The sequence below is a fragment of the Garra rufa genome, chromosome 9 (genome assembly GCF_049309525.1).
Source record: "Garra rufa chromosome 9, GarRuf1.0, whole genome shotgun sequence".
Lineage (NCBI taxonomy): Eukaryota > Metazoa > Chordata > Actinopteri > Cypriniformes > Cyprinidae > Garra > Garra rufa.
In genome coordinates, this window is record NC_133369.1 from 41,633,992 (window position 1) to 41,654,495 (window position 20,504).

At 36.7% G+C, this 20,504-nt stretch overlaps 1 protein-coding gene across 1 annotated transcript in view; it reads left to right on the forward strand.

Moving 5' to 3' along the window:
• The window catches only part of atg5 (ATG5 autophagy related 5 homolog (S. cerevisiae)), a 33,025-nt gene extending 13,181 nt beyond the window's left edge, over positions 1-19,844 (forward strand). The window contains exons 7-8 of the mRNA XM_073847108.1: positions 6,838-6,955; positions 18,368-19,844. Coding sequence (XP_073703209.1) covers positions 6,838-6,955; positions 18,368-18,504 — 255 coding nt within the window. The 3' untranslated portion in view covers positions 18,505-19,844. The remainder of the gene's footprint in view (positions 1-6,837; positions 6,956-18,367) is intronic.
• The last annotated feature ends 660 nt before the right edge of the window (positions 19,845-20,504 follow it).

Below are 20,504 nucleotides of genomic sequence, written 5' to 3' on the forward strand. Positions count from 1 at the left end.
TGATCGAGGCCCTAGCATCCTGAGACACCTTCTCTTCCTGAGACCTGAGGGTGTCGGTGTCAGCTGGACTACCTGAGCCGTTGTGTCACCAGTTTCCTTTTCACAGCACCAAGATTGACTCCTATTGTTTGTCAGGCCGCTGTTTGTCACCACAGGTCCAGATCTTACAGAATGATACCCTCTATCACTGACCACATGCAAGTTGTGTGTGAAAACTGGATCCTGTCCAGCATTCGACACCTTGCCTGCTCACTCAAGGCCAAAGGAAAGACTATGCCGTGACTGCCTGCTGTTAATCCACTTAATATCTTATTCAGCAATTCACAACATTACACCCAACTTCTGTGAGTTTAAAGCAGCTGCTAACTGACAAGATATTAGCAAATGAATTACTTGTTGTTAGCACTCCACTGGGTGTTAAAAATGGGTAATAATGCCATTTCTCACAGCTACAGTCATGTTTGCTGAATGGCTAAGGATGACATAGAAAAGGAAGTTGAGAAAGCTCAAAGGAAAAGTGTGCTCACTTGAGTGTAGGTGTGTGTAGTCATTGTGTTATATCTGTGCTATATCTGCGTCACTGGACTTTGCTGGCGATGTTGTTGTTTGGTGATCTAAGCGTTGACTGCTTTCCAGAGGCGGACAGAGTACACAGCTTCGTTACTTAAGTAAAAGTACAGATACCCCTTGCTAAATTTTACTCAAGTACAAGTAAAAGTACTACAGTCAGATGTCTACTTAAGTAAAAGTACAGATACCCCTTGCTAAATTTTACTCAAGTACAAGTAAAAGTACTACAGTCAGATGTCTACTTAAGTAAAAGTACAGATACCCCTTGCTAAATTTTACTCAAGTACAAGTAAAAGTACTACAGTCAGATGTCTACTTAAGTAAAAGTACTGAAGTACTTGTTTTTAAAAGTACTTGAGTATCAAGAGTACAAGAGTACATTTTCTAAATACTGTATTGCATTACTACTGCCACAGTGCTTACATTTATGTACAGAAACGTTCTACATGAAGTTATGAAAAATGTTAATGTTAATACCTTGGAGAATGTAAAAGGAATTGAAAGTAAAATCAAGTCATTTTCATATTTTTACCATGTTGCTTTATTTAACGTTTCTCACTTGCCCACAAGTCTACAGCACAATGGCAACGCTCTGACAAACCTCTGCTAGAGTTTTAATGGATTGTTTGCATTTTTTCACATTTGAACCTCACTGTTTAACACACTGCATACTCAAAAACATCAAAGCAAATGCTCAGCTTACATTAATGTGTAATATCAGAAAAGAAAATTCAGCTAACAGTTGTGTGTACAAGTGAGTTTCTCTGTTTTTTTATCAATCAAATCAATAAACCTAAACCAGCAAAGAAGGCAATATAGCAATGTTCTGACACAACTCTGAACTGGGGCCAAGGGTTGAATGTTTATTTTCTCTACTATATATAGGGCAATTTAAATTAGAGGCAACCACTGGATGTTTAAACAATCTACAGTATAAATAACACAAAATAATAAATGACACAGTTCTTTCTTAGTCGTGTAGACAATAAATACAGCCATAATCTAAGTAGACTACTCTTTCAATATTTAAAGTGCAAATAGAGACCGAATTTTTCAAGCATGATACAGTTAGACAACTACACAACTTATTATAGCCCACATATTAGTAACAGCCTAGATATTTTATGTAGCCTAATTTGCGCTCATTGGGGAGTCGCTCTCTAAACGTGGGGTATTAAAATTGCTTTTGAATGCACGTGCGCGTTTTACTTTTGGTTTCGTTTTAACGATCGCATGAAACTCTCGGCGGTGAGCGTGCATTCTGCAATACAAGAGATTACTTTAACAAAAACATTTGAAAGTGGGAGGACACAAACAGGGTTTGAAAAGCGTGTCCCCAGTGGATATTACGCCCCTGCGTGAGTGGAACTCTGCCACTGAGTTATCATTTGATGTGAATGCAATGCCGCGTTGTACAATACAGAACATTGAGACGGAGGCGACAAAATGTACGCTGTAGGACGAAATATAGTGCATTTCCTCAAAAGCAGATTGTGGAGACCTTTTAATTGTCCACAATCAAAATTGTCATATCACACAACCTTAATCACAATGCAGTTTGTGCAAATCCGGAACAGAGGTTGGTTGGGAGAGAGAGAGAGAGAAAAACGTCCGGTTCCTAGTTCAGTGAAGAACAGTGTCAGAGACAGACAGAGATTGGCGGCTAATATCTAAAATCTGCATTAAAGTTAAGAATAACGATGAAGTGTAAATGGTTATGTAATGTTGGAGAGAACTATCTGTATCAGGTCACAGCAGTCTGTGCAGTAGTTAGAACTAGCAAAAGTTTTGTAAAGAAATGAAACCAAGTCGCACCTCAACAATTTCTCGCACAAACGCTCCCAAATATAATTTGAGGTCGCACAGATTAAATTTTGGGAGCATATGCGACCAAAACGGTCGCAATTTGGAGCCCTGCGAAAAGCTGAAGGTATTAAATAGCTGATAGGCTATTTTAATCAGTGGCGCCTGCACAATCCAATCGCGTTTGAGAGGGAAACAACAAATTGAGGGTTTCCGAGATTTTTCTTTTTTCCTTTTTAGAAGTAATGGGTACTCACGGTTATGGATAGAAATGTAGCGGAGTAAAGAGTACAATATTTGCCTCTCAAATGTACTTGAGTAAAGCCATGAGTACTCCCCAAAAATGATACTCGAGTAAAGTACAGATCCATCAAAAGTACTGTACTCAAGTAAATGTACTCCGTTACTGTCCGGCTCTGCTGCTTTCCAATATTCCAGTATATACTGTACGTCATGCTCTACAAACATTCTCATGTTTCATCATCTGAAACAGCGCTTCATAAATATAAAGAAAATAATATTTTTCATGTAATGCAAAAATTATATATTTTTTCATGATAAATCAATTTGAGTTAAAGTAAATGTATTTAAATTAGACCATTATGAGTACAGAGATGTGGGTAATACAATTTAGCCAAAGCAAACAAGAAAAATCCATGACATCTTAATATGTTCCTTGAGGTTTTATAATGTAAAAAACAAAATTACATTAAATAAATATGGCAAAATTATTTTTATAAAATGGATAGTTCCGGTTCTTGATTCTGATTGGTTGAGCCACGTTCTAAGCTGTTGTAAATTAGACTACATAAATATGGCAAAATTATTTTTATAAAACGGATAGTTCCGGTTCTTGATTCTGATTGATTGAGCCACGTTCTAAGCTGTTGTAAATTACACTACAAACACACACCTTAGTTTACGTTTGTGTGTTGCTTGCTTGGCAACCTCTTTGTTTTAACCACAACTGTTTCTGAGGAACTGCATTGTTTGGTGGTAGAATAATGTTTTTTATTAATATCATTACACTTTATTTGCTGTGTTTTGTTTTGTAAAACCCTACTACGTATATAGAATAACCATTTCATAAAAGCAATAAGCCCCTTGAAGCCGTGGTTTACAGTAAATCTATAACACTTTGCATCATGCCTAACAACACCCCTTAGATGTTATAAATTCACTGTAAACCATGGCTTCTTGGGGTTTATTGCTTTATTTTTAACCCTTATTCTGACCCTCAGTCTAAAACAACCTGTTTTAAGGGGTGGGTCCTTTAAGGCTTCTCAGTAATGAGCCACTATTATGATTGGCTAACGTCACTGCATATGAAACAGTGTCAACGCCCCCTCACTATTGCATGTGTGTGTTTTGACAACGTGATAAAAACAAGTTAATTTCCAGACAAAGCATTATGAAACCATTTACTTACAGTTTGTGATGCAGCTGCAGTCAGATCTAGTACTGCTTAATCTTTCAACAAATGACGACAAAAATCGAATGCAAATCTGTATACTTTATCCAGTGTAGACAAGATAGCGGCAGTGATTGTAAATTACTATTTGCTTTTGACGTGACACGACACGTCGTGACCGTTAAGCGACTGAACACCAATGGGCAGGGCCTATGGTGAGAAGATGACTATTCGATGATGCCTTGCTCTAAAACAGTGTTTATGCAAATGTTTGTACCTAGGTGATGTCACCTTGCACCTCAGATCCAAACAAGCCGGTTTTACAGCTTGATTAAATAAATGCTTTGTTTACGGTGTAATGAGCAGGACATTTTAAGCCTTCTATACACAGCACGATTTTAGCAATCCTATAAGATCATTGCTGATCACACTGTGTGACATGGGTCTAATAAATAAACTTGCATGCATGTAGACTGTACGGCGACGACACTTAATTACTCGTAGGCTAGAACGCACCTTTCTAGAAGAAAAAACATCACCAGTATGCGCTATGAATCACACTTTGGCAGTTATAGTTTTTATGTGTGCTGAAAAAAGTGGAAACGGTGAGAGAGGAAGGAGTCACAAATCTGAATTGATCACAAAAATCGGCTCTAATGTTTTATGATGCCAAACTTTGATCTGGGACAGCTGAAAATCATGCAATGTTTTGGGCTTTAAGCTATGAAACCTCTAATGGTACCTCTTATATGCCAAAAAAACAAGGCAATTATTTCTCATGTCACCCCTTTAAGTAGCAAAGTCACAAATCAGATACACTATATGCAGACTAGAAATGTGCAACTGTTAGAAATAAATCATCCACCCTCTAATTATAGTTAATATGACATTGTGTACAAAAGAAATTAGTTTTACATATCTGTCAGTCTGAGATGTTTTTGCCATTACACATTGCTGTGGGTTGCGTGCATCAAGCTCAAATTTCATTGTCAATTGATAATGTGAAATAGAAAGTAGTGGTTAGTGTTATTTACATACGTAATACTGATTTCAGGGCTCTAGACTGCGACCAAAACAGCACAATTTTTTGAGAATGTGGGAGTTAGATTTTGAGGTGGTCGCATTTGTGCCAATGCATGGTCAGCGCTGCTCCAAAGCGTCTGTAGCCGGAGTCATAATTCACTGATCACGTGAAGAGAGGCGTTTTCAGTACGAGCGCTTCATATGTAGAGCCTGGTTTATACTTGCCGCATCAGCACACAGTGCGCGGCAAAAATATCGCGAATATCGAGGAAACAATGGCGGACGATTGATTTAGTTACTTTTCAAGCTGAAGTAAAGTAAAAGACTGCTTCCTAATCCAGAAAAGGTGAACATGTTGGTATTCTTGTGGGGAAAAACATGCAAGCGCTGTCAAGCTAGTTAAAAGTAAAAAGTAAAGCTAGTTTAGTTTTGCTTTTCTTTTTGTTACGCTATGGTGGCTTTCATAGTCAGTAGTAGACCGTTAATTCAAAAAACAAGCAAAATGGTGAAGTGAAATTTCTTTAGTACATTACCACTTTTGACAATTAATGCAGCAATAGTTAATTAAGTTTTAAACAAGTTCACAATTTATAGAATGTAGTTCAAATGTGTTCACACATCATGTTTGGTTCGACATAAAACAAACTCTGGTGTGAATGCTCTGTTAGTGCGGTTCATTTGAGTAAGTGTGAACGCAGTAATCCGAATCCAGGTGTGCACCAAACAAGCAGACCAAGAACACTAAAAAGATGGTTCTCGGTCCACTTCCAGATGAACAAATGAAATATGAACACAACATGGACCAAATACTTCTAAACTAACCAAAAACCGAAAATAAAATCATATACTGTATATGTAGTCTCAGCCTGAGTAAACGTCTGATGCATATGGTACACTTAACTGGAAACACTTCAAGAATGTCGAAGTCGTCATCTGATTAATTGAATTTGACCGGATTTCTGGAAGACGCGAGTGTCGCGTTTATTTTCGGTCCGCCGGGAAACAAAGCGCAGACTGCTTTACTCTGCATTTTGCTAAGTAGATGCATTGCTGTTATACACATATGCGACGTTCGCGAACAAATTACTGACTTACTGCATGTTCTCCCTCTTCTTCGTTATCTTTCAATGCTGGTTATTTCAATGACTGACTTGTTGCACGCCATTCTGTTGTTGCGGGGGCATTTCTACGCACAGAAACGTGACGCTGAACGAAACGAACTGTGATTGGTTGTTTGTCATGTCGATCAAACGGTCTTATGGGCGGGACTTGGCCAATGAAAGCTGCCATGAGTTCCAGACCTTCAGCCGTCAGTCTGAAGGTCTGGCTACGCGAGACTACTGTATATGTAACAATTAGTGCATTAGGTGCATTCGACTTAAATCGACACTAAGGGTGTATGACATTAAAGTACCAGTTCACTGATCGGTCTGCTCAATGTCGCTTTGAGTCAGACATGCTTTTTCCTTTTGTTTGGAGCGTTCAGTGATTTTCATTACAAAATATAGGTCTACGTCATTCAACCTGACCAATCAGGTTGTGAATGAATCACTATGTCTTTAGGTTCGGTATCTTTAGGTTTGCTGTAAAAATGCCAGTGTGAACGTTAACCGGACCAGGACCAAATGTATAATTTTTCTTTTTGATCCAGAACAAATGAACCAAATGAACTGAACTACAAGTGTGAACACACCCTTAATAATTTGTCTCATCAACCTGGGAATCACCTGCAACTAATCAGAATGTTAATTTTTTTATACTTTCATTACTATTATGTCCGACCTATGGATTATATGCAATGTCTGTGGACAAAACCACAACACCATGGGTCACTAATACAAACAAATGCTGTGAAAACTGTCCTTCACAATAAAACTGTCCACAAAATAAGTGTAACTACAGTGAAAATTAAATGTTTATAGTAAATAGAAACTTTTTTAACATTCTTCAGATTCTGCATTTTTAAAAACTTTATACTGTAATTGTTTATCATAATCATTCTAACAGGATTCATATTTGTCTCATTTTAGACAATGAGTGACAGACCGTTCATCCAAAAGCTCTTCCGACCTGTGTCTCCTGAGGGCCACACGCTTACATTGGGAGACCTGCTGAAGGAGCTGTTTCCTGCTGCCATATGTGCGGAAGGTGAGCTGTAATCCACAAGACAAAAATAATTCACACAGATATTATTGGATGAAAACGTGTTTGCAGTTTAGACTTATCTCGAACAGGAGGTTGAAATCAGAGATGAGAGGAAAAGACATTAGAGCAAAACAAATCTTAAACATCTAGAGATTTACAGAAGAGATGAGAAATAGGAAAAGAAAGGAAAAGACAAATCAGGGCTGCATGAATGAAATCCACAGCCAAAACAGGGGCGGTCTTGGTTTCTCCTGAGAGGAAGTAGATAAGCAGACAATAGCAGTGACAAACGGAGCACCTGCTGGCGGAGATGCCTGCATGACGGAGCACATCTGTGTTGCTTCCAGCCCAATTCAAGACCTGCTTGCTTTGTCTGAACGGCCTGGTGGTTTGGTTGAAGAGAAAGTGGCACTTTGTGCTTCTCTTTTTGTTATCGTTCTGCCTCTTCCAGATATGTGGGATTTGCTTTGATAACAGTGCAGAGCAAAGTGTTGAGATTACAGGGAAATACATGTCTACTTAACCTGGGAAATACCTTTTCTGTCTCAAGATGGTCTCAAATCTTATTTGCATATCACAGTGTCGGCTTGATTAATCATTTATCAATTACACATGAGTGAAAACCTACATGTTGTGACTTTAAACGTCTTCTTTTATCAGCAGATGAGGTTTTCTGTTTTGTGAAAGGCTTTGATGGTGTCTTAATGCCACAGAAGATTTACAGTACTGTTATGGTTGCAATAAAATGGGGATTCCCACAAATAAAAACAAAAAGCATATGGTTTAGCCAGACTGACATGTAATATAATCTGTCAGTGGCATATTCTAGCTATCTGCATGTCTCAAATACAGAGAATGGAATCTATCTATCACTAGATTTGTACCACTTTGGGGTAAAAATGGAGACATGCTCAAACGGTGTGGTCTCTCCTACGCTTTTCACAATAAGATAAAGATTTTATATATCGAAACGGCAATACATGGTACTCTAAAATTTCCCCATGTTCTGCTTTAGAAGTCGGTCAGAATAGTAAGAGGTTTTATAGTCAATAAGAGGGTGTGTGGTGGTATTATTTCAAATAAATGAATTGCACAGAAAACCCCCGCCCAGCAGCCCTTCATGTCAGCCCACGCAAGTGGGGAAACCTCCAGCTGGCCCACCCACCTCCATCATCACCAGCACATCTCACTACTCTGCTTTCAGTGGCTGTCATACCGTGGTAATGTGGTAAACGAAAAAGGGGCAGTGACTCAAAAATGATGCACTCTGTAAACTGATTAATTTTGAAGTTTAAAGCTTTTTTTAAGACATAGTTTAGACTAGGTTAGATTGTAAATTGTTTCATATGTTGGATATACAGGTTTGTGTACTTCTGGGTAGTTTATACAGTGTGTTAATAGATAGTTTTTTTTATTTAATACGATTTTTAAATAAACTATATATGAATGTATAAGGAAAAGCATCAGGTCATGTTTTGCAATTTTTTTTAAAAGAGATATCTCTTTATATCTCATATCTCTTTTTTAAAACTATATGGCTTTTCTTTGAAACACAAAGAAAAGTCATATAGGTTTTAACATACATATTTTAATCAAACCTGAGAGATTTCTATCCATTGGATTAAGTTTGCCATTTAATCCAATGACTCATTTATGTTCAGCATTTATATGTTCCGCACTCATATGCTGAACGTTTAAATGTAAATTATGCTTTTATTTCCAAATAAACATTGATCAGTGCACATCAGATATGGTAAACGGGGGCTTGTGTGAAATGAGAGCAAATCTTGTTAGTTCTTGCAAGTCAGGCAAGCATGTTTGGGTTTCTGTTTACCACATGAAGGCAAGTAGGAAAGCAAGTAGGTTTTATGAAGTATGCTCACTCAGGGATTTGTTTAGTAAGATTTTACCAGAAAAGTTTTTAGATAAAAATAAATAACTGCTACTACTACTACTACCATGGTTTACCATGCACGTTTGGAACGACTTGAAAGTGACTATTCAATGTTTCCCCTGCCATTATATTAGAGGGGCGGCCCCTTGAAGGTCAAGTTAATTTTATTTTCTATGTAGCGCCAGATCACAATAGAAGTTATTTAAGGTTACCTTTCCTATAAAACAGGTCTATACCTTGATCTTTTATTAAACAAACTAGCCTTTTGTTATCTTATTTACTCGACACCATGTCATTTCTGTCTCTAAATGGTCGCACGTCTACAATTTCTCCTTAGCGAAAAAAAAACGGACGTGATTGCAGGGGCCATTCATAAAAACAGAATTTACTCTATAGTGCTGAAGGAATTTGTTGATTTTTGGATGAATAAATCAAAAGTTGGTATGTCACTTAATTCAAATTGCATTATGGACTAGTGTCTGTAAATACTAAAAAGCAAAAAGAAAAAATTTGTTTAAATTTGCGTGACCAGGGTTGCCAGGTCTCCGAAAAAAAATCCAGCCCAAAGCTTACTCAAAACCCACCCAAAAATAATGAAAACTAGCCCAATTTTTGCAGAGTCCAAACATAGTTGACAACTGATTTGTTCCATTAATGCACTTTAAAATAAAAGGTTTATTTGTATTTATGTTTTTTTTATTTTAGCAAGAATTGTTTAGGCTATATACAGTCAAGCCCAAATTATTCATATCCCTGGCAAATTCTGACTTAAAGTTACTTTTAAGTTTGTTTTTTGACCGGAAATGACACAGGCTTCTCCCAAAAGATAAGATGATGTACAAGAGGCATCATTGTTGAAAAAAAAAATATATATTACTCATCTTTCGTTTACATTTGAGCAAAAAGTGGCATGTCCAGAATTATTCATACCCTTCTCAATAATCAATAGAAAAGCCTTTATTGGCCATTACAGCAATCAAACACTTCCTATAATTGCTGACCAGCTTTTATCATGTCTCCACTGGTATTTTTGCCCATTCATCTTTAGCGATGAGCTCCAACTCTTTCAGGTTGGAGGGTCTCCTTGTCATCACCCTGATCTTTAGCTCTCTCCACAGATTCTCAATTGGATTTAAGTCAGGACTCTGGCTGGGCCACTGCAAAATGTTAATGTTTTTGTTTGCTAACCATTTCTTTTTTCGTTTTGGTCGTTGTCATGCTGAAATGTCCACTGGTGCCCAAAGCCAAGTTTCTCTGCAGACTGCCGGATGTTGTTGTCGAGAATTTTGATGTATTGCTCCTTTTTCATGGTGCCGTTTACTGTGATTAGGTTCCCTGGTCCACCGGCTGAAAAACACCCCCAAAACATTAGGTTCCCACCACCATGTTTGACAGTGTGTTCTTAGGGTTGAAGGCTTCTCCTTTTTATGTCAAATGAAGGCTACATCATTGTGTCCATTGGACTGTCTGCCTTGAGATGTTGCCACCAGCAGAGCCCAGATTCATCAGGATGGCCTTGGTGGTGATCCTTGGATTCTCTTTTACCTCTCTCACTATCCTCCTGGCCAGCACAGGTGTCACTTTTGGCTTCCGACCATGTCCTCTGAGATTTTTTACGGTGAGGAACATCTTGTATTTTTTAATAATACTTTGCACTGTAGCCACTGGAACTTCAGAACATTTAGATAAGGTCTTGTAGCCCTTTCCTGACTTGGGAGCAGCCACAATGCAAAGTCCTCAGTGAGCTCCTTTGTCTTAGCCATGACTGTCCACAAACCAACAGCAGAGAGCTTCTGTTTTTCACCTGTTGAGTTGATTAAAACAGCTGTTCCCAATGAATCAGGGTAATTAGGATGCTTTAGAACAGCTTGGACTATTTGGAATGGTATAGAACTTCGGATTTCCCCATAGACTGTGACAGTTTGCAAAGGGTATGAATAATTTTGGACATGCCACTTTTTGTTCAAATGTAAATAAAAGATGAGTAATATTTTTTCTACAATGATGCCTCTTGTACATCATCTTATTATCTTTCTTATTATCTTCTGTTAAAAAAACTTGCTGGTTGAATAAAAGTAACTTTAAGTCAAAATTTGCCAGGGGTATGAATGATTTCGGGCTTGACTGTATGTGCATTTAATCTGTATTTTTTTGTAATAATCTTTTCCTCAGTTTCATTTTAATTTTTAGTACTTTTCATGATAAATTTTAAGATTTATGGCCTGAAATATTATGACAATATTTTTTTCCGTATCATACTATATCAGTATTTATCAAAATATTAATTTACCATTAATATGAATGGAAATGTTTTCCATGTGTTTGTTAGACCCTGAGAATGAAAGTATAACCAAATTATTAATTTAATTAAATTAAATGTATACTTAAAAATTAGTCTTTTTAATTTAGGGCCTTTTAGTTTTTATTTTTCCCTAAATTGTGTGTTTTACATTTTATTTATTTTGTATTATCTAATACAAACGGTGTCAAATTTAATGGATTAATAAATGTTTTCAATGTTTTACAACTTTTCAATCTTAAAATAGTAGTATAATACACATGAATAAAAAGATCTATTTTCATTTTAATTTGTCTATAGATCACTGTACATTATAAAAGTTGCCCCAAAAAAACCGCAACCCACGCCTCTGTAATTTTTCCTGCGACTGCATTTTCAAAATAGCCCAATTGTGCAGAAAAACAAACCTAGCAACACTGCGAGTGATGCTTCCAGTAGTTTTTGGCTTGTGCGCCTCACATGAACAGATAAACTCAATCTCTAGAGCTGCTGTGACTGTCACTTCATGTGAACTGTAGTGTTTCATTTGAGAAAACTAGCATCTTATCGTACTGTATCAAAGACTGACTGTATACACACAGAAACTTCATGGAAATCAATGTACGGTTTAACACGTAACATAACTATGTGTTTATATATTCCTAGCAAATTTAAATGAAAAAATTAAATGATAAAAAAAAATATATATTACAAGATTAACCACTTAATTGTAGAACAAATACTACAGTACTATGTTTGCCAGTAAATAAAAAGGGGTTTAATTTTTATTTGATTAAAATAAATAAATGTTTAATGCCTTTAGTTGATTATCAGAAAAATTCAAACATACAAGAATTTCTGAAAAAAGAAAAAGATTGTATTATTCAAAATGTTGAAATTGAAAGGTTTTGACTACTTTTTTTTTCTTTTTTCTTTTTTACTGAAATAAATATTTTCGTTACTACACAGAAAGTAAAGTACCGCAAAAAGTACCGTTGGCTACCGGTACCAATCAAGAATGACAAAATCAGTCAGCTTTGAGTCAACAAGATGGAAATTTGTGATTTAAATGTTTACAATATAATGTCAGGTGACATATTCTGTCCCTTAAAAATAATTAGGGGACAAGAAACTGCACAGGATGTTTTTATAAAAACCTGTGACAAAAGCAGCTCCCAATACTATAATGTTTTCTCCCGACTGTTATCTGTGTGCACAGTAAAAAGTCTCTAACCCGCTAGAAGCCAAAGGTGAATAAGAGATGTTAAATGGGATGAATTTGGGCAGTTGGACCTTGCATAATTTTGCATAGGCACAAACCCTTTAGCTCAAACTGTAGGGTACGGCTCTAGTAACGGCAATCATGTATTAACAATCAATAGCAAAGAAGATAGTATGAGGATTGAAACAATTTTGCGTTTCCGTTAGCTTTGAAAGAAGTTAGTTTTGCTTGAGTGAAATGCTCCCAAGGCGGCAGAGGTCCAGAGCCGACCCACGCTAGGGCTTTTCTGTGGGCGTTCGTCATAACTCCCGGAAGAAAGCAAGTTGTGTTCGTTTAGTATATGAGTTTGTGTTGTTTTTGAATTCCCCTCGCATCATTCTGAGAGTGACACTGGGGACGCACCCACCTTACACCCTTACAAACTCCACGGGGGCAGAGACACACACACAGGACTTCAAGGAATGAGTTACTTCTTCTGCTCATCACACTATTACTGTGTGACTTCAAAACCAGGGTCAGTTGATTGTTTAGTCCTCTCTATTCCAATAGCCCTGCAGCTTAAACTAGCTTCAAGCCAGTTCCGTTATTACGTGGATGTTTGGTTCATGGAAGTGTGTGTGCTTGTGTTCGAAATGGTCATCATGTTTAGTCATATTAGCTTACCGGAGCTCCGACCTGTGTTTGCTGCTTCCATGTTCTTGGTATTTGTGGCAGGCATGGGTTTTAATTTTTTCCTGTTGAGCAAAAGGCCATGCTGACTTAACCCGAAAAAAGTAATTATCATCTACAACTGTCACCAGATTTAAAGGACACGTGCAATGAACACCTGCCAAAACGCTCATTTGTTTCTCGTTAAGTTGATTTTATTAAATCAAAATTCAGAATTTTTTATTCACTAACATGGTTCATGCAACCTTTTTCTGTCTGAATAATAATAATAAGATAAAACAAAATAACAATCCTAAATACCACCACCACTTATCTTAAATGGAAAACAACATATTTATGCAAATACCAAAATACAAACAAGATACAAAATATCAGATAGATAGATAGATAGATAGATAGATAGATAGAATCTTTATCAGTCCACTGTTGATAAAGGTTTTGCCACTATCCTTCAAACCGTTTTCACCCCATTTGTCAGTTTTTATTAATTTAAAATATAATCAAGTTTAGTGTGATCACTTATTCTTTTATATATAAGTTCAAGTCAAAATAATTGTTGTTTCATTTTTACGTCAATGTATGTTACGCTGAATGACGATGGAGCATTATTTCACCCGTATTTTGACTTTTATTTTCTTACAAAAGTTATTGAAAACATTTCAATAGATGTTTTACTTGAATTTAATATTATTTTATATTATATATGCTTTAATTAATCGGTTTTATAATTGTAATTTGATGCAGACACCGACATGAGATATTATGTCTTTGACTCATATACATACACACAAAACATTACTCAATAATGATCCCTAAAAATTGACTACAGTCCAGCAATTAATGTTTTATGAAGGGCAAAGCTGTGAAGACATTTCAGCTTGTGAAACTAGTTTATTATTAAGGCATTTTAACTTTAAACTGTCACTTTTGGCCAATAATATATTTATAAAAATAACAAAATGCATCTAACATTTCGTAGGTATCGGAAAGCAAAATATAATGTAGTGAGGAAAAACAAAAAAAGTATAGAACATAGACAGTCTGATAGTGTCTGGACTTTTTAAAAGTCCCCAAAAACAGGTTATTCAGTTAGGAGTAAGTATTTTCTTTAAAAAATAGTTAAAAGGTGGAGAGACTTTCTTGTTTCATGACCTTATTGACAGCTATGGCTAATGAAAGCGCAAATGATGCATGAATCTAGTTAAAGATAATTGAGCTGACAGCGGGCAAAGGGAAAGCTGAGGCCATGCCTTTTTGACCACTCATTTAATAAACAAAAGAATGCATTATTACGAGGAGTTCCTTCCTGCGCCCACGTTATCTGTGCTCCCAACCTCTTCAGCCCTGAGCTACAACTCATCAGACTCTTGATAAATGGAGTAAGTTGAGTAGACATGATGAATTGCTTTTGTTGGTGTTTGAGAGAGTGTTTACTTCTCAAAACTGAACTTCAGTTTTTTGTATCCTACAGCGAAACTTTAGCATTCTTCATGGGGAGGTTCATGTAGGGAGATTCAGTGTTGTTTATCTGAAAGTTTTTAAAGGCCAGCAGTTGCTTTCTATATGCTTATATGCAAATGATCCAGTAGGTCATGATGCGGTTCAGTAGTGTGAGAAGGTCATCCAGCGCACATGCTGATGCCTGAACCATCACTTGCTGTCAAACTGAAACTCCTTCCCTCCAACTGCATTAGCCATTTAACCTCCATGGGTCAACAGGGTAATGTTACAGCCTCTAGCGTTTCCTTCAATTTTCCAGTCGTATGTAACTAGCTACAGAGCATGAACTTGGCCAATTTGTTCTGTGCAGGACATGATAAAGTAGTGATAAACTAATTATCAGGCTGTTGTTCCTCTGACAATAGAACCTCTCACAATATCTGGTATGTAGTTTCCACATTTCATAGAATAACAATTGTAAAATGTCAAAAAATAAATAAATAAATAAATAAAACTTGGATGTGTTTATGAATGTGATTTTTTTTTTTTTTTTACTTAAAATTACATGACCAGTCAAAAGTTCAGAATTTAAGTTTCTCGTGGTCTTGAAGGAATAGTTCACCCAAAAATTAAAATGAAGACTTGAAAATAGGGGTCGACCGATATGTGTTTTTCAGGGCCGATGCCGATACCGATTATTACAGATCAAATGCACTGATAAACGATATTTTGAACCAATATGTGTCTAGTGTAAAAATGAAAATTGGTAAGATGAGACCACAGGTTTGAAGTATTGGCACTTTTTGCCATTGTACCACCCATACTGACAACATCTCCACATGTTTTGCACACTGCCTTCCCTGGTGTTTGTTGAGTGTAGCACTCCCACACTGCACTTTGTGTCTTCTTCCGTGCATCCATCTACAATAAGGGTAATATAAAGAGAGAGTTAAAAGTGGGGGCACTGTATGCTTCCTGATTAAGCCTATGCATACTGTATTAAAGCTAAACAGCTTGGGGAAATATAACTATTTGGCTTCAAATTGTTTACATGTTAGAAATGTTCATGTAATAGCATAAGCTATAATAATTTCTCATTAATTATTTTCTGATGGCTAAATCCAATGAGGTGACTATCCAATTCATCATCTAATGCACATCAGTTGATTAGCTTAAAAACGCACAATGTGTCACATAAGTGTTAATAATTTAATTCTTCATTTTAGAAGATATTAAGACGACCTTTTCATGAAACTATAACATTAATAGCCTATTATAGGCACACTCAGTTCCATAGCCTAAATGTCTCATTTTTTGTTATCCTAACCTAGGCCTATGTGACACTACACATTTGCATTAGTTTTAATTTACAGTACAGTGCAAATGAAGGTATAAAAACATGAATTTATCTTTTAATCAAATAAGTAAGTTTTTTACAAATTAGTTTACTAATAAAAAAACATGGAAAACATCCGATCAGAATGCGTCCCCGACTGCCTCTTCTATATGCGCCTTATAATGCAGTGCGTCTTATATGTGACCCTGGACCACAAAACCAGTCTTAAGTCACTGGGGTATATTTGTAGCAATAGCCAAAAATACATTGTATGGGTCAAAATTATTGATTTTTCTTTTATGCCAAAAATCATTAGGAAATTAAGTAAAGATCATGTTCCATGAAGATTTTTTGTAAAATTCCTACTATAAATATATCAAAATGTAATTTTTGATTAGTAATATGCATTGTTAAGAACTTAATTTGGACAACTTTAAAGGTGATTTTCTCAGTATTTTGATTTTTTTGCACCCTCAGATTCCAGATTTTCAAATAGATGTATCTCGGCCAAATATTGTCCTATCCTAACAAACCATACATCAATAGAAAGCTTATTTATTGAGCTTTCATATGATGTATACATCTCAGTTTTGTAAAATTTTACCTTATGACTGGTTTTGTGGTCCAGGGTCACATATATGAAAACAGTTTTAAAATAGGCCATTCATTGAAGATGCGCTTTATAATCCGGTGTGCCTTATAGTGCGGAAAATACGGTATATGTCTGGATTCCACGATTCCGTCCGTGTTTTCCGCATCCAGGAAATCAAGATAACATTGAGGTGTTTTTGCAACTTCACTGTAAAGGATTGTGAATTACTGAAACACAATCAACGTCTGCTGCTGACTTACCTTGAATACTGATTACTGCCGCACGCTGCTCGCAGCTCCAGCAAGCGTTCTGTCTGTGTCTTCAGTGCCTTCAGCCTTCGAGTTGATTGGTCGGACTCGCGACTCCCAACAAATCAGATGCGCGGTGGGTGGAGACTGCTCTAGGGCACCGAGTGGTGAGCTCTGACAGACTGCGTCGGAGCCAAAGAGCGCATTTCAAAATTAAATTATTTTTATCGGCAAATCGGTTTTGAAAATAACCGATTCCGATAATTGTAAAATGCTTAATATCGGCACCAATAATCGGTCGGGCCGATAATCGGTCGACTCCTACTTGAAAATATACTCACTTTCAGACCATCCAAAATGCAGATGTTTAAGTCTTCATTTGAAAGTCTAATTTAGCCTAACCCAGTACATGTATAATGTTTTTTAAGTATATAATAAATAAAAAGAAAATGGATAGAATAAAAAAGCAAGCTAGTGTCAGAGGCCTAAAAATAGATATATAGAATACAGCAAGAACAGAGAAGCTATTTTTTTTTTGTCATATAATTACTCAAACGTTTGACTGGTAATGAATATGTTTCAAAAACATATAGAAACTAACAATTCCAAATGTATCAGTAAAATATAAATACTAATTGTTATATCCACCTTTTTCTTCCTGTAAGAAATTTGTAAATTTTATGGGTCTGGCTTTTAGTCTCATCCACTATTTTTAGATGTACGAAACAGCTTGTTGCAAATTGTGTGTCTTACAATGTTATTTTAATGTATTATCTAAATTATGAACACACTGGTTTGTAGTGCAAACTGTTTTACTGTTTACAGCACCTTGTTATTCTTCTCGTTATCATCATATAGCTGAAATAAAATAAAAAGTTTCATAATAAATGTTAAGAAAGCTTTATTCCAGAATGTAAAGAAAAAAAACAAAACATTTTTGCAGAACAGAGTGACTTAACAGCGATTGAGCTTATATGAGTCCTTATTTGATCCTTCTCATAATCAGGGTGCATTTTTAAAAACATTGATAGCAAACATATTGTTGTAAGTTTTGTCATTACGAACACAGTTCAACTATTCAATTTTTCCTGAAACCATAGTTCAAACAAACATTCGCAAACAGCATTGCAAAGTTGTGTGGTTGATACTGTGGTTTGAAGCATGTTGTAAGTATGACGTGCAGACCTAGATCATGCTTTAGAGCTAAATAAGCAAGCTAGATTACAGTATATCTTTCATTTCATGTACAGTACATGCAAATCTGTGTCTTGTAGTTTGTCAAGAAAATAAAAGTGTCTTATTAACCCAGGAGTGGACCCCCGGAGTATTATGTAAGAGAGGATCTGTGATTAAATGAAACATCTGTAAATACAGAAAAACGATGGGAAAAAAATTAAGTAGTTCTCAGATACAATCTTATTTAAAGATATTATCTGACAATGATTCTTGAACTGAATAATTGAGAAGTTGTTACTTCACCACACTGCATTACATTATTAACAGCTCAATGTTGTTAAACCAACATGGTTGGAATGACAATGAAAATGGTTTTAACTAACTAGTTAATTTCTCTAACAATGCATTGTCCTATGGTTGGTAAACAGTTAGATCATCGTATGAGAAAGCACCACTGTGTAACAAGCTTTAACATACCATAACTTTTTTTTTCTGACATGACTTGAATAGTTTTCATGATGCTTAGTTGTGACCTTTTGTCTCATCCACACTAATTCCAGACGAGCCAAAGAGATTCCAGGTTATGATTCACGGCATTGAACCACTGCTGGAAACACCCGTCCAGTGGCTGAGCGAACACTTGAGCCACCCGGACAACTTTCTCCACATCAGCATCATCCCAGCACCAAGTGACTGAGTCCAGAGGATCCAGTGGTCCGGTGATGGAGAATTTGCGATGAAAGATCTGCAGAGACGTTCTGAAGGCGCACCATTTCTTCCTGTTTTCTCATTCTCATCCCTGCAGTGGCCTTATCGAGCGACGGTCATCAAACAGCAGAATCCTGTGCAGTTCACGCGAAGGAGACGCTCTGAAAACGACACGGTTTATTTAGAGCTCTCAGATGGGTCCTGTGTTTTTGCTGCCTTTATAATTCTTACATTTGCACAAGCTTACTGTGATTGTACTCCCACATTAACTCCCGTTCCCACTCTCTAATTTGTGAGTAACGTATGCTCTCAGATCTGTTAATTATTAGGAGGAATTCTGTTTGGTGTTTAATGAGGCCACTAAACTGCTGTACGTACTACACGACCGCCATGGGTCTTGATTATCAACATGTTTTATGGAAGCATCCAGATCAGATGAGGTGTAAAATGAAGATGGAATTTCTGCCTATAATCTAAAGCAGGAAAACTGATGACTTTGGGAATGGAGGAACAAATATCTGTGACTTCATTCACTGGATGAAATGTGTCAGTGTCTGGTTTTGGCAGCCGTGTAGGGGGTCGCGCAGCTCAGTGGAGGTGATGATGCCACGAGCCGATTAGTCACAGCTCCAGACAAATGTTAGTGGGATATAGCACAAATTAAGCTTTCTTTCCCAAACACCGTTAAAGATATGGGTCACTTTCTTCTCATTTTCAGGGGAGGGGAGGGGGGTTTCCATCTGCTTGGAAAATGGGTTTTATTAATTTACAGCAAATATTTGATCTTTGAAATGGGTATGTATCATATAAACAGCAAGTCAGATGCCATACAAATGCATTATCATATCACACTGTTTCCAACAAATTAACCTTACAGTATTTTCCCCCCATTTATTTACAACCTGTAGGCAGACTGGCTGTCTGTGTTTAGGGGGATGTGGGGACTGTAGATCAGTGCTGCAGACGACACACAGCTGAGAGTGATTATTCGTTTAGAGGAATCGGTGAGTGTTTTACCCCAGACTGAGACAGAGAGACAGCGGGCAAAACCGCAGAGCTTACGCCACCACCAGGCGACTTCTCGGCAGACTGTTCTTGAGACAAAGCTGTTTGTGTACAAACTTTCAGATGTTTATATCATTCCTTGTATGACTCTAAATAATTACAGATATAAAGATGCTGCAACTCCTCACTACTATTAACACGGTTCAAATGATAATAACATGGTTCAAATGTGCATTTTCTTGCGTTATTTTAATTGCGGTGATTGCTTTTCTGTCTTTGCTAGATTAATTCAAAATCCATTTAATTAAAACTATTTTATAGCTATGTGGTGTTTGCCTCAATGTTTGTCCTTTCATTTTTTTTTCTGAATGAAATGAAAATTCACCCCATGTATTCTATATAATTCATATTATTGACTTTATTGTAAACTATGTATCTATGTTCCTTTCCATTGAAATTAGATAATCTCCTAGTGAATTGGCAGACTTCTCTCTGGTTGCATATAGAGACAGAGCGCATTTAGGCCACGCCAACACCGGGGGGAACAATCCAACGCTCTCCATTGACTTTGTATTGCAGGAAGCAGACTCCTTGTTATTTCTGACTTATAACAAAAAACAGAACAATGTCTAAAAGCTGCTATGAGACAATGTGTACAGTAAACAAGCTAAAAAACACATAACTACGTTTTTATAAGCTGTCAACCCAAAAAAACGAGTGTTTAAGGACACAAATAGTTGTAGATGTCAGGGTATTCCACGTTGGGCCGTTCAGTTGGATCATTTCTCCAACAAAAGGAAGGTGCACTGACATAGACCAATAAAATGTAGTTTCTCTATATATCTATGTGTTCTTAAACACTCGTTTTTTTGGGTGAACTTTGGGTTTACTGTACACCTTGTCACATAGCAGCTTTTAGACATTGTTCTGTCTTTTGTTATAAGTCAGAAATGACTAGGAGGCTGCTTCCCGCAATGTAAAGTC